Source organism: Rhinatrema bivittatum, chromosome 7 (assembly GCF_901001135.1).
Source record: "Rhinatrema bivittatum chromosome 7, aRhiBiv1.1, whole genome shotgun sequence".
In the NCBI taxonomy this organism is placed as follows: Eukaryota; Metazoa; Chordata; class Amphibia; order Gymnophiona; family Rhinatrematidae; genus Rhinatrema; species Rhinatrema bivittatum.
This window is the reverse complement of record NC_042621.1, coordinates 248159566-248185690: the sequence shown is the minus strand read 5'-3', so window position 1 is coordinate 248185690 and position 26125 is coordinate 248159566. Positions and strand designations below refer to the sequence as shown.

Genomic DNA, 26125 nt, shown 5'->3' with positions numbered 1-26125 from the left:
CTGCCCGGGAGGAACCAGAAGCCAACAGGTGTCCCTGGAGATAGACCCCCCTCATGGCCTGGGCGAAAACAAACCTGCAAGGGATTTCAGCTTCCCACATCGCGGGAAAAGACAACGTCTCTGCGGACTACCTCAGCAGAGAGCCTAGACCCAGGGGAATGGACAATATCGACCACAGCCTTCCAGTTGATAGTAAACCGCTAGGGAACACAAGCCATGGATCTACTGGCATCCCGGTTCAACTCCCAAGTTCCCAAGTTCTTCAGCTGCAGACGAGAACCACAATCCCAGGGAATCGACACCCTCGTCCAGACCTGGCCACAGGAAGACCTGCTGTACGCTTTTCCCCCATGGCTACTACTGGGCAGGATCATCCGCAAGATAGAACACCACAGGGGACTAGTACTTCTATCGGCCCCGGACTGGCCAAGAAGACCATGGTATGCAGACATGCGAAGACTTCTTACGGGGAACCCTCTGTGCCTACCTCCACACAGGGATCTTCTCCGGCAAGGACCGATCCTCTACAAACACCTGACTCGATTCTCTCTTACGGTCTGGCCCTTGAGAGGACTCGCCTGAAGAAAAGCGGATACTCTAAGGCAATGATTGACATCTTGCTTCGAGCACGCAAGTTCTCCATATCACTAGCTTACATATGAATATGGAGAGTATTCGAAGCCTGGTGTGAGGACCGCGAGATCCTTCCACAGACAGTCAAAATTCCCATGACCCTGGAATTTCTGCAGGACGGTTTGAAGAAGGGGTTGTCTCTCAACTCCCTCAAGGTTTAGGTGGCCGCACTGGCCTGCTTCAGAGCGAAAGTGGACGGCATCAGTCTATCATCCCATCCAGATGTTTCCTGCTTCCTGAGAAGGGTCAAACAAATCCGACCACCATTAAAGTGGCCGGTGCCCCTATGGAATCTCAATCTAGTACTAGACTTCCTAGCGGGAACTTCCTTCAGACCAACACGCGGCCTGTCACTACGGCTCCTGACCTTGAAGACTGCATTCCTAGTGGCAATATGTTCAGCCCGTCGCATCTCCGAGCTTCAAGCGCTATCCTGTCGGGAACCGTTCCTCAGGTTCACACTGGAAGCCATACAGCTACGCACTGTCCACTCCTTCCTACCGAAAGTGGTTTCTCAATTTCATCTAAACCAAACCATCTCGCTGCCATCTCCAGACGAACATAGGGACTCGGAAGACTCATGCCTTCTTCGCCATCTAAATGTCTGCAGACTCCTAGTCCGATAACCTGGAAAGATCGGAATCTGTGTGAAAGACTGACCACCTATTCGTCCTTCACAGCGGGAAGAAACAAGGGGAAGCAGCCTCGCGGGCAACCATATCCCGCTGGATCAAAGAAGTAATCAAGGCGGCCTACGTAGGGGCAGGGAAGCCCCCACTTCTGCAAATCAAGGCCCATTCAACATGGGCCCAGGCAGTGTCCTGGTCAGAAACCAAGATGCTGTCGCCCGCCGAGATCTGTCGGGCGGCAACATGGTCCTTCATACACACTTTCTCCAGGTTCTACCGCCTGGATGTCCAGGCCCGGAAGGACACAACCTTTGCAAGAGCAGTACTAAGTGGGCCACAGGCAGCCTGCCGCACTGTTCGGGAGTAGCTTTTGTACATCCGATTGGTCCTGAGTCCATCTGGCTACATGCTAGGAAATGGAGAAATTATTTACCTGATCATTTCGTTTTCCTTAGTGTAGACAGATGGACCCAGCACCCTGCCCATGGCTGCCCCAGAATCTGGGAACCTCGGGTGACAAATCCTGAGAACAAAGCAAGCATGGGTAAGCCAGGTATTATCCCTAGTTCAAGACACCCATAGTTGCCAGGTGTCTGTGTTATCCGGTTGAGTGCACTGGCGGTCTCCAATTTGGAAATCAGTTGAACCAGTCCTAGTTAATCAAGTTATTAAAGCACATATATATCCACAATTGCTTTTCGAGGAAAATAGTGAAGAGCTGAGCTTCCTGCATGGGTATATGTAGGCTGACGTCAGCTTTGAAATCTGGCTCCATCTCCCATCTACTAACAGGAATACACTATACCCATTGGTCCTGAGTCCATCTGTCTACACTAAGGAAAACGAAATTATCAGGTAAGTAATTTCTCCAATAATAGTACTTCAGTCATGTCATATACCTAAATTGGATATTAAATGTTTTTTTCTCTTAGTGGTTTAAAGATTTTCTGTCAATAAGCAGACTGAATTAGCCATTACATGTGAGTGATGTCGTCCAGCTGCATCAAACAGACTCTACTTTCTAAGCAAGTAGAACTTTGAGGTCTGCTGTGTATGTGTAGAAGTTCCCACATGGGTATTGTCTTATGAGTCTCCTCCGTCTTTTTTTTTGTCTAAACACAAGCAGAGACAATTACTCACTCCTTTTTTTTTTTTTTATTACACAAGATTTTTCTTTGGCATGCTTGCCCCATTAAATATTTTTCTTAGTTGCATTGCTGCCTCTGCAGCCTCACAATAGCAACTTTCAGTGCTACTAAGAAAAAAAAACCCTGAAGCAGGCCTTACAGTTTTTCATCTCTGGCCAGATGGAAGTAAACAGTAAATGGGTTTAAAAGTTGTATTTCTGGCAGAATTATGTCCCTCACTGATAGCCACAAGCTGTTACCCCTTCCTTGGAATGGAACACAACAAAAAAGATCTGCTATGCATGTGGACGGATGTCACAACACTCACAATGTTCTAGGGCACTTCATTTCTAGGAACTGTAAATCTCTCCAGAGTTGCAGTAGGTCCTTGGCCCTCAGTTCAGTCTCGTCTGCATTGCCAGGAAAAGAGTTGAGCAGGAACTCCTCTAAAACTTCCGAAGCCGCGGAGTTGAGTTGAGTTCCACCAGTTGCCTTGTGTTGAAGACAAAGTGGCATCAGTCATTGGAGCTGTCGCAGCCTATGTTAAAGCATAAACATCTGCTATTAAAAAAAAAAAAAAAAAAAAAAAAAAGCAAAGAAGACATTAATTCAATCAGTCTCTCTCATAAAAAGACCACCAACTTCTAGATAACTATGATAAGAGGGTATATACATCACTGCATTTAAAAACTGAAGCTTTTCCCACATGCTACTGAGCAAGCAATTAGTTGTTAAGCCCCTTACCTCTGCTTCAAACGATGCCAGCATAGCCTTCAGCAGCATGCTGTTCCAAGAACCCGGGATAGAACTTCCTCCAACTCTGGACTGCCTTTATAGGTCCCCTAGCCGGGACTTCCTCAGGTGCTGGCCGATGTCACATCCTTCAGGAGAATATAAGGAAGTCTCTTGTAATCAGCTAGCACCTCAGCAACAGGTCTCCTGGTGTCCTTGCATTCCAGTGTGTGTTGCTTTTCTTGCCTTGTGCCTTTTTTTGTATTGCTTGTTATGATTCATTGTGTTGTCGTACCTCCTCTGTGTTCTGCTCTTGGTTTGGTTCCTTGCCTGTCTGCCCTTGTTCCTGGCCCTGCTTGAGCTGTTGGCCTTGACTGTCTTGCCTGTCCTGTTTTTCGGACTATTTGGATCCTGACCCTGGCCCAGTCCCTGACCTTCCACTATCTGCTGTCTGCCCTGGCCTGTTAACTGTTCTGCTGCCTGCCACAACCCTTGCTCAGATGGAGCTTTCACTGAGCTTAGCCCCAGGGATCCATGTAAGTCCTGCCGGCCACCAGAACCCAAGGGCTCAACCTGCAAAGGAAGTGGTTAGTATAGGTGAAGCTCCAGCTGGTCTTGCCTACGGGCTTCTCCATCAGTTGACAACATGGGTGTAGTGATTAGGTGCCGCCAACCACACCACAGCCACAAAGGTCCACTTTCTTCGAAAGTTTTACTGGTTGCTGAGGCCATGGACCCGGCAGTCGTGTCTACTGCAGGCCATCCCTTGTATGACCCAATATTTACAGCAGCAAAATGTCTTGGACCAGGAGACTGGGGTTCTAGACTGCTTGACATGTCTTGATGCTTTGCCCCACCCACAGCTGTCTCCACCTCTGGTGCCACCTCCACCATTATTACCACCTATACCTCGACCAGTACCAGTTTCCTTCCCCACCTCGATTCCTTGGGAAGCTGTTGGAGTGCAGAGGATTCATCAACCAATGTCAGATGCATTTCAACTTGCAGGCACCTCTTTTTCCCATCTGACAAGACCAAGGTGACATACATCCTGTCCCAGCTGGGAAGCCCTGCTTTGTCCTGAGCATCACCCTGTGGGAGAAGGAGGACCCCATATTTGCCAACTCGACCAGTTCCTTACTGAGTTGTGCGTGATATTTAACAAACCTAGATGCTTGTCTTTGGATGCAGCGGACCTCATAGAGCTCCGTGAGGGTATACGCCGTGCTCTTCAGGACTCTTGCCTTGGAACTCCTGCCTTGTAACTCCAATGGAGGGAGGATAGTCTGACTGCAATATTCTGGCAGGATCTCTCTGAGGCTATCAAGGTTAAGCTTTCTGGGTGTGACCTCCCAGCAAATCTGGAGGGACTCACTACCTAACCATCCGCTTGGACCTGCATTTCAAGGAAAGAGCGAGAGAGGGGGGTTCGGTTTGTCGGACTACCCTAAGGACCTCCAACCTCTTTATACTGCCTAGACACCCTCGAGACTGAGGGGTCACTACCACTAAACACTTTTGGCTCTTGCCAGAGGATTTATTTTTATTTATTTATTTATTTAAAAGTATTTATATACCACTTTATAAAAATCGATTTTGTCAAAGTGGTTTACATTAGATAAAATAAAATTATAAAGAAACAATCAAAATCAAATTAAATTAAAATATAGAAGCCTTCGTGGGCTGCTGGGAACTTTATTGCTGAAGATCTCGTGTGTAGGTACCATATCCCATCTAACCCGCTGGACATCGTGCTTTCCATATCTACAGTTACTGGAGAGACTCTAACCAGCCGCATCACCTGCTCCACAGCTCCTCTCCTGATGCAAACTGGCCTGCTCCATCAGGAGCAAATTTGCTTATCTTTCCTGGGGCAATCAACCAGGTCATTCTGGGCCTTCCGTGGATGAGACAGCATCAACCTTTCATTGATTGGGGCATCCTAGAGAGCTCCTGATGGGGGGCCCTTTCTGCCGGACAAGCTGTCTCACATCAGTTCTACCCAAGAGATGTCTTGGACAAGTTTCGGTCGCTCAGATGCCCAGTCTACCCGCCCATTAATCAGAATTTGTGAGTGTCTTCAGCAAGTGGAAGGCCAAGACCTTGCCTCCCCGCCCATTTTATTGCTGCTCTATTGACCAGCTCCCCAGCAAATTTCCACCCAGAGGTCGAGTCTATCCTTTGTCAGTCCTGGAGTCGGAGGCTATGAGCAAGTACATTAAAGAGAATCTTGACAGGTTTTATCCGCCCTTCTTGGTCGCCTGCCGGGGTTGGATTCTTTTTTGTCAGCAAGAAAGACTGATTACTGTGCCCCTGCATAGGTTATCAGGGCTTAAATGCCATAAAAATTAAAAACTGTTACCCACTTCCCCTAATCTCAGAACTTTGACCACCTGCAGGGGCGCACAATTGTTTGCTAAACTGGACTGTTGGGGAGCCTACAACTTATCAGGATCTGAAAGAGTGATGAATAGTAAATGACCTTTAATACCCGTGACTGTTATAAGCACCGGCCACGGCAGACCGCGACCGGGAACCGGCCGCTTACCCTCTCGGCAGGTCCGGGCGCAAGACGTAAGGGCCGGCATTGGCAGCCACGTCGGCAGCAGGGCTCCTGCCCTTCAAGATGGCCGCGGCGTCTCCGAGGAGCAAGTTAAGCCACGCCCCCTAAAGTTCTCTAAGGCAGCGCGGGCGGCTAGAGCCCGGCCTTAAAGGAACCCCTACAGGAAGTAGGGGGGGGGGGTTTCCTTCCTGCCTGATTCCAGAGCCAGCCTACTATTTAAGGCAAGGTCTGAGTCTTCAGACCTTGCCCTGGCTTTGTGCCTTCGTGGTGTTCCTGCTGTTTGGTTCCTGTTCTGCTCCTCCGTTTGGATCCCTGGATTGGCTGTCGTTCCTGCTTGGCTCTTGACCTTGGACTGGTTTGGATTATTCTGACTCTTGATTCCCGGACTGGCTGAGGTATCTTCTGGCTCTCGACCCTTGGACTGGCTGTGGGCTCTTCTGGCTCTCGACCCTCGGACCAGCTGCGGGCTCTTCTGGCTCTCGACCCTCGGACCGGCTGCGGGCTCTTGTGGCTCTCGACCCTCGGACCGGCTGCGGGCTCTTCTGGCTCTCGACCCTCGGACCGGCTGCGGGCTCTTCTGGCTCTCAACCCCTGGACTGGTTGCGGTGAACGCTGGTTCTTGATCCTTAGCCTGGCGGCGGAATGCGTTGGAGCTTGCTCCCCGGACCGGCTCCATTTCCTCTTCTGCTTTAACGACCTGCTGGAGGCGCCAGCTTCTACTTTCACGACCTGCTGGAGGCGCTAGCTATCTGGATTATACGACCTGCAGGAGGCGCCTGCATCTGGATTATAATCTACTACCTTCGGCAACCTTCAGATTGGCCTCGCCTACCGACGAGAGGACCTCGTCCCCTCGCCGGACCAAGGGTCCACCTTCCAGATCAGAACAGTAAGCCAGGGCCATGGACCCGGCCGAGGCCTCCGCCCTAAGAGCAGTTCCTGGGTTGGCCCAGAGAATCATGGAGCAACAGAGTATGTTAGAATCCATGGCAGCCTCCATAGAACGACTCAACGCCCGGCTTGACGCTGTAGTCACGACTCATTCTAGTCCCCCGGCTCCCATTCCTCAGCCAGTATCAGCTCCACCGGTTACTCAAAGCTACCATCCACCGGTCCTTCCTTTACCTACGCCACCTCGATATGGTGGGATCCTCATCTATGCCTAGGATTCCTGGATCAATGTAGCATGCATTTTCGCCTTCAACAAACTGTTCCCGGATGATATAACAAAAACTACCTATATTCTATCTCTACTTGAAGGTAAAGCCCTGACCTGGGCTTCACCACTCTGGCAGCGCTCAGACCCGGTATTACAGGACCTACCACGATTTCTTGATTTGTCTCGAACTGCGTTCGAGGAACCTGGGAAGCAAGCTGCGGCCAGTATGGATCTGCTACATCTTCGACAAGGAGGACGATCCATCACAGACTACAATATCGAGTTTCGGACTCTGGCTATGGAGCTCCATTGGGAGGAACCCGTTCTACGATAGATTTATCTGGAAGGACTATCTGCCAGAATCAAAGACGAGCTAGCCGCCCGTGAACTTCCATTCTCCTTAAATGCGGTAATCGAAACAGCTACCCGGCTTGATCGGCGGTTACAGGAAAGAGCCCGGGACGCTAGGATCACGGAGACGCCTGGCTACTCCTTATGTCCCATCTTTTTCTCCTACTGCATCACGAGAACCCTCCGTTCCGGAAGGACCTGTGGCCGAACCCATGCAATTAGGTCGAGGACCTCTGACACCTGAGGAGCATCTGAGACGTCGGAAAGCAGGCCTGTGTCTGTACTGTGGGGGATCTGGTCATCGTATTGCCTCATGCCCTATTCGTCGGGGAAACTCCAAAGCCTAGGGTGCTCAGGGGGAGTCACTCTAGGTCTCGTCTCCCCTTCTCCCCCACTCACGATCCAAGTCACTCTGGATATCAGTGGTCACGAATTTAACACATTGGCTTTGATAGACTCTGGTGCTGGGGGAGATTTCATATTACAAGAACTTGAGGACCAACTCCAGATTCCCACTCAGCTCTGCTCCACACCTTTGATCATCTCCTCCATCCATGGGGAACCATTACCTGGGAGAATAACGCATCACACAGAGCCTATAAGCTGCCACATTGCTCCTGACCATATGGAACTGATCCCATTCTTCGTCCTCAGCAAAGCCATCCACCCGGTTGTTCTCGGGATTCCCTGGCTTCAACGCCATAATCCATAATTCGACTGGACATCATTAAGACTTACGCAATGGGGATCCGGATGCCATGGGACTTGCATACAAGACCCTAGTTTTGTCTGCACTTCTGTAATACGGGAAGTACCACCACAATACGCACAATTCTCTGACGTTTTTTCCAAGAAGGCCGCGGACACTTTACCTCTGCATCGGGAATTCGACTGCACCATTCAATTGGTCCCAGGATCCACTCCACCGCGTGGTAGAGTTTACCCTTTATCGGTCATGGAGACACAGGCGATGTCTGAATACATCCAGGACAATTTGCAGAAGGGGTTTATCCGTCCATCCACCTCCCCTGCAGGGGCGGGATTCTTCTTCGTGGAAAAGAAGGATGGGACTTTACGACCCTGCATCGACTTTCGGGGTCTCAACGCTATCACCATTACGGACCGGTATCCCCTACCCCTTATTGCTGAACTCTTTGATCGTCTGCAGGGAGCTCAAATATTCTCCAAATTGGACCTGCGGGGGGCGTATAATCTGGTTCGGATCCGGGAGGGGGACGAGTGGAAAACTGCATTCAACACTAGGGATGGACACTATGAATATTTGGTTATGCCCTTCGGTCTAACTAATGCCCCTGCGGTCTTTCAAAACTTTATCAATGAGATTTTTCGGGATTTACTATATAGCTGTGTAATAGTTTATCTCGATGATATTCTGATTTTTTCCAGGGACCTACAGTCGCATCGTCAACACGTGACTCAAGTTCTACAACGTTTAAGGGAACATTGATTATATGCTAAACTGGAGAAGTGCATCTTTGAAGCAGAATCCTTACCATTTTTAGGATATATCATTTCCAAACAAGGGTTCAAAATGGATCCGACCAAAGTGAAAAGTATAAAAGAATGGCCCCAACCCAACGGACTACATGCACTCCAACGTTTTCTGGGTTTTGCCAATTATTATCGTCAGTTCATCAAGAATTTTTCCAAATTGACTGCACCGTTATCGGCACTTACTCGTAAAGGGGCCAACATCAGAACCTGGCCGATAGAAGCTATGGAAGCATTCCAAGCCCTTAAGGACGCTTTTCTGCGACATCCCTGCCTCCGCCACCCGGATCCCAGACGTCCGTTCACGGTGGAGGTAGACGCTTCTACCGAGGGGGTCGGAGCAGTTCTAAGTCAAAACGATGCTGGCGGGAAATTCCATCCTTGTTCTTATTTTTTGAAGAGATATTCTCCGGCGGAACGCAACTATTCCATTGGAGATAAAGAGCTGTTAGCCATCAAACTTGCGTTTGAAGAATGGCGTCTGTGGCTTGAGGGAGCTCAACACCAGATCACAGTCTTTACGGACCATAAAAACCTGACATATTTACAACAAGCACAACGCCTGAACCCGCGTCAAGCCCGCTGGGCATTGTTTTTTTACACGTTTCAACTTTGAATTAAGATACCGACTGGCAAGTAAGAATATTAAGGCTGATGCATTATCACGTTCTTTCATTTCCGAAGATATAGAAGAACCTTTACAGTATATCGGCGACCCAGCCCATGTAATTCTTTCAGCAACTTTCACGGTTCCCGTTGGTAAGACCGTGGTACCCAAGAGGCTCCGTAACAGAGTTTTAAAATGGGGTCATGACTCTCAATTAGCTGGGCATCAGAGACGTAAACGCACACAAGATCTGCTTCAACAACACTATTGGTGGCCGGGGATGTGCAAGGACATTCAAGCATATGTTGACTCCTGCCCTGTTTGTGCGCAGCACAAGAATCCTACAGGGAAACCCTGGGGTCAGTTGCAACCACTTCCTATACCCACAAGACCATGGACACACATCTCCACTGACTTTATTGTTGACCTTCCAGCTTCCGAAGGTCATACGGTAATATGGGTGGTAGTCGACAGATTCTCGAAAATGGCTCACTTTACACCATTGCCCGCCCTTCCCTCAGCTCCCCAATTGGCACAACTATTTATGGAACACATTTTTCGTCTCCATGGAATACCCCAACACATTACGTCCGATCGTGGGTCTCAATTTACGGCTCGCTACTGGAGAAGTCTATGTACCAAGTTTCAGATTGCTCTAGACTTCACCACGGCATTTCACCCCCAGGCCAATGGGCAGGCAGAAAGGACCAACCGAGCTCTGAAACAATTCTTGCGCTCTTACGTCAACAACCGACAAGATGACTGGGCAGCTTTGATGCCTTGGGCAGAATTTTCCCACAATTTCCATGTCTGTACTTCAACCGGGTCCTCTCCTTTTCAAGTTGTCTTCGGTTACCAACCCGCCCCGCCAGTACCGCTACCCCTTCCTGTCTCCTCCCCGGCGGCCCAACTCACCGCCACCCATTTTAAAAAACTTTGGACACGTACTCAACGTATGTTACAGAAAGCTGCACTGACCGCCAAGAAATTTGCCGACTGACATTGAAGATCTGCACCATGTTTTCACCCGGGAGATAAGGTATGGCTCAGTACCAGATATATTCGTGTGCGAGAACCCTCGATGCGCCTAGCTCCTCGGTACATCGGGCCTTTCCCGGTACTCAAACAACTAGGTCCAGTGACTTATCGATTACGCCTCCCGGCCACCTTACGCATTCACAATTCTTTTCACGTTTCTCTCTTGAAGCCGTTACTCCTCAACTGGCCCTCTCGGAAGGTTCCTGTTTCTCCTTCATTGAGGGCAGAAGACGACATTTACCAAGTTCGAGAAGTTCTCGATATTCGCCGGCGAGGTCTTAAGTGGGAGTATCTTCTGGCCTGGGAAGGATTCAGCCCAGAGGAGAATTCATGGGAACCTGCTAAGAACATTTTGGACAAAGATCTCCTCAAAAATTTGCATATCAGTCACCCTGGGAATCCCAAGCCTTCTAGGGGGAGGCCTAAAGGAGGGGGTACTGTTATAAGCACCGGCCACGGCAGACCGGGGACCGACCGCTTACCTTCTCGGCAGGTCCGGGCGCAAGACATAGGGGCCGGCATCAGCAGCCGCGTCGGCAGCAGGGCTCCTGCCCTTCAAGATGGCTGCGGCGTCTCCGCGGAGCAAGTTAAGCCACGCCCCCTAAAGTTCTCTAAGGCCGCGCGGGCGGCTAGAGCCCGGCCTTAAAGGAACCCCTACAGGAAGTAGGGGGGGGGGTTCCTTCCTGCCTGATTCCAGAGCCAGCCTACTATTTAAGGCAAGGTCTGAGCCTTCGTGGTGTTCCTGCTGTTTGGTTCCTGTTCTGCTCCTCCGTTTGGATCCCCGGATTGGCTGTCATTACTGCTTGGCTCTTGACCTTGGACTGGCTTGGATTATTCTGACTCTTGATTCCCGGACTGGCTGAGGTATCTTCTGGCTCTCGACCCTCGGACCGGCTGCGGGCTCTTCTGGCTCTCGACCCTCGGACTGGCTGCGGATTCTTCTGGCTCTCAACCCCTGGACTGGTTGCGGTGAACGCTGGTTCTTGATCCTTAGCCTGGCGGCGGAATACGTTGGAGCTTGCTCCCCGGACCGACTCCGTTTCCTCTTCTGTTTTAACGACCTGCTGGAGGCGCCAGCTATCCGGATTATACGACCTGCAGGAGGCGCCTGCATCTGGATTATAATCTCCTAACTTCAGCAACCTTCAGATTGGCCTCGCCTACCGACGAGAGGATCTCGTCCCCTCGCCGGACCAAGGGTCCACCTTCCAGATCAGAACAGTGACGGGTTTTGAGTATCTGGTAATGCCCTTTGGGTTGTGTAATTCCCCCGCGGTATTCCAATTGATGGTGACGAGATCTTTAGAGAGTTTCTCTACTCCCACATAGTCATATACTTGGACGATATCCTAGTGTTCTGTAAATCTCTCGCCGAGCTCCAAAACTATGTGAAATAGGTCTTGCTCTCAGAGACTGCGTGATCACCACTTTGACACAAAGCTTAGAATAGTATGACATTGAGCATGTGGAGTGCCCCTTTCTAGGCTATATTTCACGCCAAGTCTTCAAGATGGATCCTGATAAGGTGAAGGCCATCGTGGATTGGCCCTGACCTGTTGGTCTCAAGGCATTGCAACAATTTTTAGGGTTCGCTAACTATTGGAGACAGTTTATCCCCAATTACTCTTCATTGGCAACCCCCCCTAACAGACATAACCAGGAAAGGGGCCGATACCTGGAATTGGTCAGCAGATGCCAGCTGAACTTTTCAACAGCTCAATTAAGAGTTCACTCAGGGTCCATGTCTTCATCACCCAGACTCAGCAAGACCCTTCATTGTGGAGGTAGATGCATCCACCCTGGGCGTGGGCGCTGTCTTTCTACAGTATAATCATAATAATATTCTGGTGACCTGCTCCTACATTTATAGGAAATACTCCCCAGAAGAGAAAAACTACACTATAGGAGACCATGAGCTGCTTGCCGTCAAATTGGCGCTGGAGGACTGGCGGCACTTGCTGGAAGGAGATAAGCATTCTGTAGCAATTTATATGTACCATAAGAATCTCGAACACCAGGCACAAGTGCAAAGATTGAACCCCTAAAAAGCCTGCTCGTCCCTGGTTTTTTTTTTTGGGGGGGGGGGGGGTTTTATCAGGTTCAACTTTGAGCTGTGCTACTGCCCTGCTGACAAGAACCGTCGAGCCGATGCACTATCCTGCTCCTTCGATAAAGAAGGTGTACCAGAGTGACTTTAGCCCATCCTCCACCTAGCCAAAATTGTACTTGCTGCTCCCTTCACAGTTCCTCCTGGAAAGAATGTGGTTCTACGACAATTGCTGCAAAAGATTCTAGAATGAGCCATCTCTCAGGGCATCCCAGTGTCACCCGCACCTTAGAACTCATCGTGTGCCATTACTGGTGGCCCACATGAGGAATGACATTCAACTTCCTATGAGCTCCTGCTGTACTTTAGCCATGCAAAAAAGTGACAGTCTGAATGTGGGGGCTCTTACAGCAGCTGCTGGATCCCACAGAACCATGGAGTCCTGTGGCCACTGATATTTTTCTGCAGTCTGCCTCCTTTGAATGGCCACATCACCATATGGGTGGTTGTGGATAGGTTTTTAAAGATGGCACATTTTGTTCCTCTCCCTGGACTCCCTTCATGCTCAAACTTGCTAGACACGTCACTCGGCGCATATTCAGAATCCATGGACTTCCTCTCCCTATTCTTTCAGATCGTGGGGTCCAGTTCACTGAGAAGTATTCACGAAGTCTATGCCAGAAATTCTGAATTGTCCTAGACTTCACCTCTGCCTTCTTCCACAAAGCAATGGCTTAACCAATCGAGCCATCCAAATCGCAAGGCTTTTCTACGCTCACATGTAAAACAGAGACAAAAAAAAAGTGCCTCTTTGCTTCCACGGGCCAAATTCGCCCATAACAACCACGTTGATAGCTTCAATGGATCATCACTATTTTACATCATCTTTGGACACCACCCATGGACCCTGCAAACTGTTCCTATGCCCGAGATCTGTCCAGCTGCCACCCTAGTAGGGCAGGAACCCCAGGATCTATGGGGGAAAAAACTTGCCAACTCATTGACACTGCATGACATGCCAAAGCCCAAGCCAACAAATGGTGGCCTGCCCTCCCTCTCCAGCCTGGTATGTTGGTATGGCTCAGTACCAAGAATCTGAGGCCTAAAATGCCATCCACAAAACTTGCACCCTGATTTGTGGGACCTTTTCCAATTGCACGACAGCTAGGTCCAGTCACCTATAAACGCAACCTTCCTGCCATCCTCTCCTGGTCTGTCAGAACTACACCCCAAAAGCCTGAAATAGCTCTGGTAGAGACCATCCAGTTCGAAGTAGAAGAAAATCTTGATTCCCACAGGGTCTAAAACAAGTTGCAGTATCTCATCGCCTGGAAGAATGATGGCCCTGAAGAGAATTAATGGAAACCTGGCTACCAATTTGCAGGCTGCCTAGCTAGTGGTGGAATTCCCACTGCAAATTTCCCTTGAAGACCAGGCAGGAAGACTAGGGGGCAGGGGGCTTTGAGGGGTACTGTTAAGTCCCCCACCTCTGATTCAAAGCAACTCTGGCATAGTCTCCATCAGCATATTGTTCCAAGGACCCAGGATAGAATTTTCTCCAACTCTGGACTCCTTTATAGGTCCCCTAGCTGGGACTTTCTGTAGTGCTGGCTGATGTCACATCCTTCAGGAGTATATAAGGTAGTCTCTTTCAATCAGCCACTTCCTCAGCACGAAGTCTACTGGTGCCTTTGCGTTCAAGTGTGTTGCTTTTCTTGTCTTGTTCTTGCCTTGTTCCTTGTTCTGTGTTTCTTTTCTTGATTCCTTGTGTTGTCCTACCTCTTCTGTTTTCTGTTCTTTGTCTGGTTCCTTGCCTGTCTGCCTTTGTTCCTGGCCCTGCTTGTTTCCTTCCTTGCTTGTCCTGTTGGCCTTATCTGTCCTGTTTGTGTGAGACTGACATGGATCTCGTCTCTGGCCCAGCCCCTGACTTTCCACTTTCTTCTGCCTGCCTTGACCTGTTACATGTTCTGCTGCTGCTGCCGCCTACCACAACATTTGCTCAGACCGGACTTTTACTCATCTTAGGCCCAGGGACCCACCTAATTCCTTCCGGCTGCTAGAATCCTGCGGGAGAGGTTGCTGGTATAGGTAAAGCTCCAGCTGATCCCACCTATGTGCTGGTCCCATTTATGGGCTTCTCTACCAGCTACTGGCGCTCACTAGGTGGTACTTCTAGTGTTCTTTCAGCGCAAACAAAGCTAAGTTATAAAAGAAAATATTTTGCACTTTATAAAATAAGTTCTAAGTTGTCCCTATAGTAACTTTCTGTAGTACCTAAGAAATTTAAAATACATTTCATTATTTGACTATAGCCCAGTCGGGCGTCACAGAGAAAGCAATTTGGATTTTAATATCATTGCATGGGTAGTGTATTTGAAACCACAATGATTGATACTGATCTAAAGTAAAAAAGTGATTCTTAAGAGAAACGTACCAGTAGAAGCAAGAATATCTTCCAAAAAGAGAATTAAAAGTTTCTCGAGAAAAACTTGGTAACATCGATACAAAATTCAATTGAAGACACTTTGGATCATTTTATTAAAAACAAAAAAAGAAGATAAAATTTGGTTTTCAATAAAAGATAAAATTCTATTTAGAGGTTTTTGACCCATGATTGTAACAACTGGTAGAAATCCTGATAAACCTTTCAGATAATCACCAGTGCTGAGGTCTTTTCCTGTATATAATGATTCTTTCTACAAATCAAATTGTGCCATTTCTTTTTTCATGTTTATAATTACACTGGTGTATCCTTAATTATGGGCATATTTGATTATCAGCCCATATCTAGGAATTCCCATGTGCATGGTCTTCATATCCTGCTTGACCTTAGAGAAAGCAAGATAGTAGTCCTCACATGTGGGTGACATCATCCTATGGAGCCCGGCACAGAAAACTTGTCAAAGTTTCAAGAAACTTTGGCAGACTGAGCATGTCCAGCCTGCCACTATCCGCGCGTCCACACAAGGTCCCCCTTCAGTCTCTTTTCTGCGGTGCACTAGCCTCGCGGTTGTGTCATTCCAAACCCTTGAAAGCGTTTTTGCTATATTTTCGGGGGAGGGGAAGGGGTTGCTGCGGGTCCCCCTTCACAGTCTGTTCCTCTGGTAGGTACCCTTGGCTTTTGCCATCATTATTCATGGTCCATTCTTGACTCCCGCTTCTGGGTCTCCATCGGTCATTGATCGTGCGTCGGCCTCTTTTTTTTTTTTTTTATGGCATCGGGTTTTCGAAGGTGCCCGCGGACCCATGTCGTCATGGATCCGCATGAAGTGTATATCCTCTGCCTGGGGGCCTCGCACGACGTCCAAGTGTGTCGTTTGTGTGATCAAATGACCTCCAATCCGTCCGCCGCCAGGAAGTCCTCCAGGCTGGGCTCTCGCAAGCCCTTCTACTGGCCACGAAAGTACTTCCTCTAGCTGCCCATACTCTGCCACCTTGGTCCAGCCCTGGAGGCTGCGTTCAGCAGCAGCGAGTCCCGCAGGCCCAACCAGCCCCCCAAAAGGCCCCATCCGCTGGCTTTTGACTGGTGGTCAGGGGGCACGAGCCAGACAACGGTCCAATCCCCCAGTCTGTGATGCGACCAATCCCCCAGTCTGTGATGGGCTCCTTTGCTTTGCCCGCCGTTGGAAAGCAATCACTTTGGACCACTGGGTCCTCTCTGTTATTCGCCAGAGCTACTGCATGAACTTCAGCAGGCTCCCAGAGACTACTCCCCCACAACCATCATGGTATTCGTCCGCTCATCAGGTCGCTCTTCAATCGGAACATTCCGCCCTTCTAGCAATGGGTGCGGTAGATCCAGTTCCCTGCGAACAGTGGTGTCACAGCTTCTTCTCGAGGTAGTTCCTCATTCCGAAGAGGAATCGCGACTTGCGCCCCATTCTTGACCTCAGGGCATTAAACTGGTTTCTCGTAAGAAAAAAATTCAAGATGGTCTCTCTAGGAATGCTGATCCTGCTCCTCCTCCGAGGAGACTGGCTTCTCCATCGACTTAAAGGAGGCTTACGCCCTTATTGCAATTGTCCCCAGTCACAGGAAATACCTTCGCTTCCTGGTGGGGATGGCACATTTTCAGTACAAAGTGCTGCCCTTTGGGCTGGCATCAGCCCCACGTGTCTTCATGAAATGCTTGGCGGTGGTGGCTGCCTACATCAGGCGTCGCTCGGTCCACCTCTTTCCATACCTGGACGACTGGCTGATCCGGAGCGATTCACACTCCGGGGCCATGAATGCTCTAGCCTTGACGGTCCAGACCTTGCAGACTCTCTGAGATTTGTCATCAACTTTCCCAAGGGGCATCTCGATCCGTCTCCACAGCTAGACTTTATCGGTGCCAGGTTGGATACGGCACAAGTGAGAGCTTTTCTGCCCAGGGATCAAGCGCTCACCCTCTCCTTGCTGGCTACCCTCATTCACAACAAAACAAAGGTACCGGCCCATCTGCTGCTTCGCCTGCTGGGCCACATGGCAGCCTTGGTCCACGTGACCCCCTTGGCCCGCCTCCACATGAAGGACCCGCAGTGGGCCTTGTAGTGTCAATGGCGGCAGCATCCCAGGATCTGGAGGCACCAGTGATGGTCACAGACCCTCTCCGTCTTTCCCTAGCCTGGTGGGAGGCCCTGCCCAATCTGGAACTGGGACTCCCATACTACTTCAGGTGATCCTCACCACCGATGCCTTGCCTTGGGGGAGGGGTCCATACAGACGGCCTGAGTACTCGGGGCCTTTGGACTGCGGCCGAATCCCGCTGCCAGATACACTTTCTGGAATTGCGGGCAATCCGGTACGCCTTATGGGCCTTCCAGGACAGGCTGTCCTCCAAGGTCATCCTCATCAGAACAGACAACCAGGTAGCGATGTGGTACATCAACAAGCAGGGTGGTACAGGCTCTTTCCCCCTCTGCCGGGAGGTGATACAGGTCTGGGATTGGGCCTTCTCCAAGTGGATGTACCTGCGGGCCACATACCTGCTGGGCCACCTAAACACTTTGGCGGACCACCTTAGCCAATCCTTCCAACCACACGAGTGGTCCCTGAAACTGGCAGTAGTAACCAGCCTATTCTGCTGGGGCACACGGTCATGGACCTATTTGCCTCTCCACCCAATCACAAGGTGAGCATCTTCTGCTCCCTGATTCCGGGGAAAGACCATCCAGCCCGGGACACATTCTCAGTTCATTGGGGACAAGGTCTTATATATGCGTACCCCCCCCAATCCCGCTTCTCTCAAGGACTCTGACAAAGCTGCAGGAGAATGGGTGGACCGTGATCCTGGTGGCACCCTCCTGGCCAAGGCAGGTGTGGTTTCCTGTGCTCCAGGACCTGTCGATGAGCGCACTGGTTCCGCTAGGGATGGCTCCCAACCTCCTATCGCAGAGCCAGGGCACCTTGCACCACCCAAACCTCTGGGTCCTGGCCCTCAAGGTGTGGATGTTGAGCACATGATCCTCCAGCCCTTGCAGCTCTCGGATGGGATGTCCAGGGTCTTGATTGAATCCCAGAAACCTTCCACTCTCAGATCTTACAGCTCAGATTGGAAGCATTTCTCCACCTGGTGTGGGGGCCACGAACTGGACCCTTTCTCCTGCCCGCTCCCCTGCCTGCTGGATTATCTGTTGCACCTGTCCGAGTCTGGCCTCCAGACCAGCTTGGTCCGAATACACCTCAGCGCCTATCACCAGGCGCCCATTTCAGTCCAGGCGCTGGTCGGGCGTTTCATGCAGGGCTTGGTTCAACTCAAGCCCCCTCTTCACCCGCCAGTGACCCTGTGGGATCTCAACGTAATCCTGGCGAGGCTCATGCGGCATCCGTTCGAGCCTCTCAAGTCCTGTGACCGTGTCCTTCGTGCTCTGGATTGCAAGAGGGCACTCGCTTTCTACTTGGACAGTATAGCGAGCCACAGACAGTCCACCCAGCTCTGTGTGTCTTTTGATGCCAATAGGTTGGGAGCAGCAGTGGGGAAACAGACCCTATCCAACTGGCTAGCAGATTGCATTGCCTGGCTGGCAGTGTGAAGGCTCACTCTCTGCGGGCTATGGCGATGTCAGTGGCCCATCTGCCTGCGGTCCCAGTCATTGAAATCTGCAGGGCCGCGACCTGGAGTTCCCTCTACACATTCGTGGCTCACTACTGCCTCAACAGGGATAGTCGCCAGGACAGCGTTTTTGGCCAGTCTATCCTCTACAATCTATTCTAATCCTGAACCCAACTGTTCTCATTGTGCTCTCTGTGGGGCCAGATTGCCCCTGTTTTCCCACAGTGCAATAATTATGTTGTGCCCGTTGGCACCTTGTTCGGCTACTGTGGGTCCCTCTGCTCACGGGGAACAGTCTGGAGCTCTGTAATCACCCACATGTGAGGACTACCATCCTGCTTGTCTTAGGAGAAAGCACAATTGCTTATCCCAGGACAAGCAGTATAAGGGCTCCATCAGATGATGTCACCCATATGTGAGGACTACATCCTGCTGTCCTGGAATAACACCTATTACAAGGTAAGCAATTTTGCTTTACCTGTAACAGGTGTTCTCCTAGGACAGCAGGATGTTAACCCTCAGGAATCTCGCCCACCTCCCCATGATGTTGGATTCACTTTCGGTTTATTGTGTTATTTTTCTCGCTCGTATTTTTGCTATGTTATGGGACAGAAGGGGGTCCTTGGGTGGACACGCGAATTGCAGGAGGCTGGGCATGCTCAACCTGCCAGTCAAAGTTTCTAGAAACTTTGACCAAAGTTTTCCGTGCTGGGCTCCATCTGATGATGTCACCTACATGTGAGGACTAACATCATGCTGTCTTAGGAGAACACCTGTTACAGGTAAGCAACTGCGCTTTTTCCAAGAGCAGCAAGAGTCCATAGTCATAGTCTATGGACAACTGCCATAGTCCACACAAATACTTCTGCTTTCCCTATAAATTGGCTTCTACTCAAGTTTATATATAAAACTGGAGAGGGCCCCATGACATGGCGATAACATGCACAGGCTCTGAATAACATGTTAAAATCTCTGTAAAGATATTATCCGGTGCTCCATCTTTGGTGTTGGACTGAATATCCTGCTATCCTCAGAGAATACTTAAGCAAATTTTGCTTTAAATGAAAAAGTTTAAATTCTGGAAATCAGAGCAGTTTTTGTTCAAGGCAAACAAAAATGGTAGGACAACTTCTAAGACATCCATTACCTGAGGAATACTAAATTATATTTTCAGTGCAGGGATTGTTGCCTTTTGTCCCCTAGTTTTGTGAGAGCTGTGGTAAATTCACCGGCTGAAATGTATGTCTATAGCAGAGGTCCAAAAGGTTGCCACTTGGAAGTCAGTACCTCCCTTTTCCACACTTCATATTAATAGGTGGGCATCAGCAGATGTGGTGATTGGAAGATTTCTGCAAGCCATGTTTCTTATATGATTTTGACACGACTGAGGTAAATCTCTACTTACATGGCAGAGAGGCAACAGAAGAATTTCTTCCATACTAATTCTGCTAGATTACTAATCTGGACCATTCTCATCCCATTAATAGATACATTATGTGAGAGGGCATAGACTTGGAATAAGAACATAAATCAACATTATGCTTATTCCAAATTTTTTTCTTTCAGTATTATATTTAAAAAAAATGTACTGGAGAAATTTGTGAACAGAGGGAGGAAGAGCAGCAGATTGGATCTGGGGAACTCTTCTTAAAAAAAAAAAAAAAATCTTATCATTTGGTCTGCCAAATCAGTAGGTAGTGCAATACCCTGCATGTTCTAGACTGGCTAAAGACTTAACAAATTAGAAATCCAAAGTTGCTTATCTCATGTGATCTAATTTGCTTAAATGTTTTTTCTATACCTTATCAATACATTGGGTGTTATTCACGCTTTGGGCATTTTGTTGGATAATTTTGTTGGTACTATTATACAGAGGATTTTCACAAAACTAATACCACAGTATATTTGATATTTCTCTCCCCAGAAACTGATCACAGTACCATTCAACAAAAAAAGAAGAGACGAAAAGAAAGATAAAACAGGAAAAAAGAAGTTGCTAGCTTATACAACAGTTGCAGAAAGTGGACAAGAAAAGTTATCTATAATTCTTAGCAAATCAGTTAATTTGTTTGTACTGTAATAAGGATATGTATTCAAATTTTAAAGTGGTAATGATTTTTTTCAATACATTCATTTCTTTCTTATCAGTTGAATTTTTAAGTAATGTTTTTCTTATTTAGATTTTTTTTCCTTTGGATATTGCAGCTGTTTTTCAATAGATTCTGTAAATATATTTTCTCATTTTAACATTAACATTTTTAATCTATTACCTGTGACATTGGTATTTCTTTTAAATTGATCAGCTGAAAAATAGCTGTAATAGGGTATCTGCTTTCTGGTATTTTGTAATTCTCTTCAATAAATGTGCATTTATATGTAAACTAGTAAAAATAATTTCATTTGTTAGTGTAACTGATATTTTTTCGTATTTACTAAACTTTATAATGCAGTATTTAGATGTTCTCCCCTATCTGGAAATTCAGCATGTAGTTGAAACATCAAGTTTCTTCCTCTTTTAATTAGATATTTATTTATGGAAACACCATCACATACTCAAGCTTTGCATATTAAAATAGAAGGATATCCATAACGGGCAGTGCACTATACCTCATTGCTTCAATTGCAAATAATGCTCATGCATATGCCTCAGGTTAATTATAGGTCTGATAAGTCTCACTTTTTACTTTTTCTAAATTACAAGTAAAAACATTAAAAAAAAAAAAAAGTCCAACTTATCTTAAGAAAAAAACACTTCTGTGCTCTTTGATTGTTTTATCCCTGACAAGGTTCGTGTTTCGAAATTATTTTCCTGCATCAGGGGGACTTTGCAGATATTTCCTTGCTGTGTTTTCTTAAAATCAAAAAAGAGCCACCATTTTATTAAAACCTGAAGCCAATCAGAGCTGCACACATCATCGTACCTGTCAGTCAACCTATGGAAAACCTAAAAATTGATTGTACTGCCATATCTCCAAAATGAACAAGAACTAGAGCTTATGAAACCAAAAGGATATATTCATTGTGTTGCTCATTATATTAAGGAATACAGTCTATTTCTAAATTAAGTCCTGTAGATTGAACTGAGCTAATCATATAAATCCAGAGCTGCTCACATTGAGAAGCATTCTCTGACTAACCACTGGAGTCTGAAATTGTTTTATCGATATAGGTGCTTTAATCTTCCAAGTAAAGAGGCAACTTCTGTGTTCATTTAATTGCATTTTTTTCTGATCCACATGATTGAGGCATACAGTAAAATACACCACTTGCTTGGATAAACAATCTGTGTGGTTGTTTAACTTAATACTGTGCTGCCTGTTAGGCGGCTGCCACTCTGTTATGGTGATGGACTGTTGGCAATGGGAACAGGATTCACAACCAAAAACAATCTGATGGAAATATTTCCTGTGTAAACAGGCCAGATGAAACTGCCTTTAAAAAATATTCTTTAATGTTCTTGCTGCATGTAAAGACAAAGCATGGTGGCTCATGAAAAGCACTGACATACAAAAATCCTGTTCACGTTGCCAACAGGTGATCACTGGAACGGAGTGGCATCCACCTAATAAGTAACAATATCACATGGATTGTTCATCCAACTGAGTTGAATTCAAATTTATTAAAATTTATAGTCTGCTCTCTTCATAAATGCATAGTGTTTGAAGTGGATTACATTATTAAAATAGAATACATAAAATATTCAAACTTAAGTGGGTGGTGTATGTTGTCATATGCCCCTGTAGCCTCATTTATGTGGACCGCATAAAAAGATCTAGCAAAACTGAGTTGAATACAGAAGTTGCCACTTCACTTGGAAGATTAAAGCACCCATAGTACAACATTGTATTGATAATACACATTCTTTTTTAGACTTGCGTTAGTTAGTCATATACCAAATAAGCAGAGCTTAAATGAGGAGGAAACAGAGAAGCTTTGCTCAGTCAACATGAGCAGTTCTCAGTTTATACTCTTGGCTCAGTTCAACCTACAGGATTTAATTTGGAAATAGATTGGTATTCCTTAATATAATGAACAGTATATCTTTTTGGTTTCATGAGCTCTGGCTCTTGTTCATTTTGGAGATGTGGCAGTACAATTTCCGATAGATTGACTGACAGGTGCAATGATGTGTGCAGCTCTGGCTTCAAGTTTTCAATAAAATGGTTCCTTTTTTATTTTAGGAAAACATAGCAAGGAAACACCTGCAGAGTCTCCCTTGATTGATGCAGGAAGAACATTTTGAAACACGGGCCATGTTGGGTAGAGCAATTAGAAGAGCACAGAAATGTATTTTCTTTAAGCTAACTTGGACTCATTTTTTGAATGTTTTTACTTTAAATTTAGAAAAAGTAAAAAGTGACCTATAATTATCCTGGGTCATATGCAAGAGCTTTATTTGCAACCAAAGCCCTGAGGCATGGTTCACTGTATGTTATGAAGGTCCTTATATTCTAATATTCAAGGCTTGAATATGTGATGGTGTTTCTATAAATAATATCTAATTAAAAGAGAGGAAGCAAACCGTAATTTATCATTTTTATACCCTCTCAGTGAGACAGTATTGGCATTTGTTGAAAAATCACACATGAATTGACACAGGAATTAAAGTGGCATCAAAGAAATGTTCCAAGGTTTTACTGTTAACAATCATCAGTGCAGGTATTCAGGCTGACTCATTTGAATGAGAAACAAACTATCAAATATGTTTCTCCATCTATAAAAAAAGAAAAAAATCTAGCACCTAGAAAAAGAACCTTCAAGTCTTCATAGGTTTACTGCTGTAGGTTTTCTACTGGTTATTTTCAACAGTACTATTAAATTTCATATTGACTTTTCTGCCCTAGTGACTGTACTTTTGCTATATGTTAACACATGTGTTAACTGTTTTAGACTTAATTTAGAAGTAAAACCATAAGTCATAAAATACATTGGTAAACCGATCATTTGTAATAAAATACAACCTTAAAATAGTACTTTAGAGTTTGTTTTCTTCTATTTCTTGATTCTGTCGATGACAAACTTTTATGTGGTGTTCTTTAATTTGTCAGGAATCATTGACATTGCTGTAATGTAAACTTTAATGGGTATTTGTCAGCTACAAATACAAAAATGTAAATTCTGTATATATTTTGTAGAATGTAGCAGTTTATCTAAACTGTGAAGTGCCATTTCTGAAATCTCATTACTTTAATTTGTCAAAAGCAAGATTAACATGAGTCTGATATTTTACTATTTTATGTAGAATTGGCTTATTCTACATTGATAAAAATCAAGTTGCAGTAGCACCAATATACATATATATCAAGCATAATCACAGAAGTAGTGGTTATAATTTTATAGCCATCAACTGATATTGAAATGATTGCTTGAACAAAAGTGAGTGAAAAAAACAAAACAGTTAACACCATATTGCTAATAGCAGAAAGGAATCACTGCATTCATGGGTGACGTTTAACACTCAACCTTCCTTTTATATATATATATATTGTCCAAGGACAAGCAGGATGGTGGTAGTCTCACATGGGTGACAGATGGAGTCTTGATGTGGAAACTTTGTCAAATTTTTTAGAACTTTGACTAGGAACACCGAGCATGCCCTATACCACACATCCACGCAGGGTCACTCTCCAGTCTCTCTTTTTTCTGTGGAGCTGTAAGCCTCACAGTCAGGCCGATTCAGTAAAGTCCGCGGGAGAGCGGGCAAACACCTGCTCTCCAGTGCGCGCACAGGCCACTCGCCTGTGCGCGCGATACAGTATTTAAATGAGGCCCAGCGGTAGAAACGGACAAAAGGAGGCGCTAGGGACACTAGCGCGTCCCTAGCGCCTCCTTTTTGACAGGAGCGGCGGCTGTCAGCAGGTTTGACAGCAAACGCTCAATTTTGCCGGCATCTGTTCTCGAGCCCGCTGACAGGCACGGAAACCGGATGCCGGCAAAATTTAGCGTCCGGTTTTCGACCCGACAGCCACCGGCTGACTTCTAATTTTTTATTTTTTTTTTAACTTTTTTTACTCTTCGGGACCTCCGACTTAATATCGCCATGATATTAAGTTGGAGGGTGCACAGAAAAGCAGTTTTTACTGCTTTTCTGTGCACTTTCCCAATGCCGGAAGAAATTAGCGCCTACCTTTGGGTAGGCGCTAATTTCTGAAAGTAAAATGTGCGGCTTGGCTGCACATTTTCTTTTCTGAATCGCGCGCGAATACCTAATAGAGCCATCAACATGCATTTGCATGTTGAGGGTGCTGTTAGGTTCGGCGGGTTGGACACGCGTTTTCTGCCCCTTACTGAATAAGAGGTAAGGGAAAACACGCGTCCAATGGCAGGTAAAAAGTGCGCTCCGTCGGAGCGCACTGTACTGTATCGGCCTGAGTGTGAGTGAACTTACTTTGGCTGTTTTTTGGCCTTGTGGAAAACTATTTTTCTCACATTTTTTGCTTTTTTTTCTCGTCGTCCCATCACTGGTTCCCTCTCTGTGCCCTCCCATAGTGGGTTGGTGAGGCTATATATATTTGAAAGGAGGGTTGAATGTTTTTTCCTGAATGTGATGAGCTAAAGGTCACTCATGAATGGAATGCTTCCTTTCTGCTCTTAGTGTAGTGCTGAGTGTTTTTCACTCAGTTTTGTTCAAGCAATCATATAAATATCAGTTGGTTTTACATTTTATAACCACCACTTCTGTGCTTGTGCTTCATTTTATATGGACAAATATGATTTCATAAATTTGGGCACAAGGTAGTGTATCAAGACTGCATATGTGTAAAAGTAGGCACATGTAAAACTTTGTGTCTAAAAAAAAAAAGTATAATGATAAATGGGATGACAGGCACAGAGTAAATCTGTTTTACAAATTGGAGACCATTCAATCTTGTTCAATTTTTTATATACTTTTACTGTAAATTGTGTTGCCCATTTGAGGATACATACAATGACTGAAATGTAGAGTCCTCTAATATTTAAAGATTATCAGTTTCCAATCATATTTGGCATAACTTCCTACTTCTCAGTATGTTAAAACCATAAATATTTAGTCCAGCAATAGATTACTTTACTTGGAGATTTGCTATGTTTGGAGTAGTTTGTGCCATATTACCCATGTTCTCCTGTAATCCAATACAGTGCTTTTTGGTTTTCAATTTTGTGCTGCATATTTGATGTAAACATTTAATTTAGATATGTTCTGAAGAATGTTCAATGATATTTGGAAAATTAGCTGTTTTAGTATAAAGTGTAAATTGTTTTACAAAATACAACTTTGAATGATGTGGATATTGTCACCTATTTTTTTTTTTATATATTGGTTGAAATTTTCAATTAAACCCAGCTTAATTTACATTTCAGGTAATAGAAGTACATTCCCTGTACGTACTAGGATCAGTCCAGACAGTGGGGTTATGTCCCCCGTCCAGCAGATGGAGTCAGAGCAAACTTCGGAGGGTGCTGACATATAAGCAGGTGCACCCTCCAGGGATCCTCAGTATCTCTCTGACTCCAGCAGATGTGAGTGGGGGAATCTCTGCTTCCCCAGCTTGTGGCTTCTGTTCCACACTTTTGTTATTTCTTCTCTACCTTAGGATAGGATCAAGCAGGCCTGGGATTTCAAAAAAAAAAAATAATAATAATAATTTTCTTACATTCTGGGGAGTCTCTTTGAGCCCCCTGCCTGGGCCTCGCAGCCCTTAGCTTGCCAGTG

The 26125-nt window shown here is 46.4% G+C and overlaps 1 protein-coding gene across 4 annotated transcripts in view; it reads left to right on the top strand.

The window, feature by feature from the left end:
- Positions 1-23405, top strand: part of MKI67 (marker of proliferation Ki-67) — a 433449-nt gene extending 410044 nt beyond the window's left edge. For all 4 annotated transcript variants that reach the window (XM_029610010.1, XM_029610009.1, XM_029610011.1 and 1 more), the window contains one exon: positions 20357-23405. In XM_029610010.1, coding sequence (XP_029465870.1) covers positions 20357-20409 — 53 coding nt within the window. In that variant the 3' untranslated portion in view covers positions 20410-23405. The remainder of the gene's footprint in view (positions 1-20356) is intronic.
- The last annotated feature ends 2720 nt before the right edge of the window (positions 23406-26125 follow it).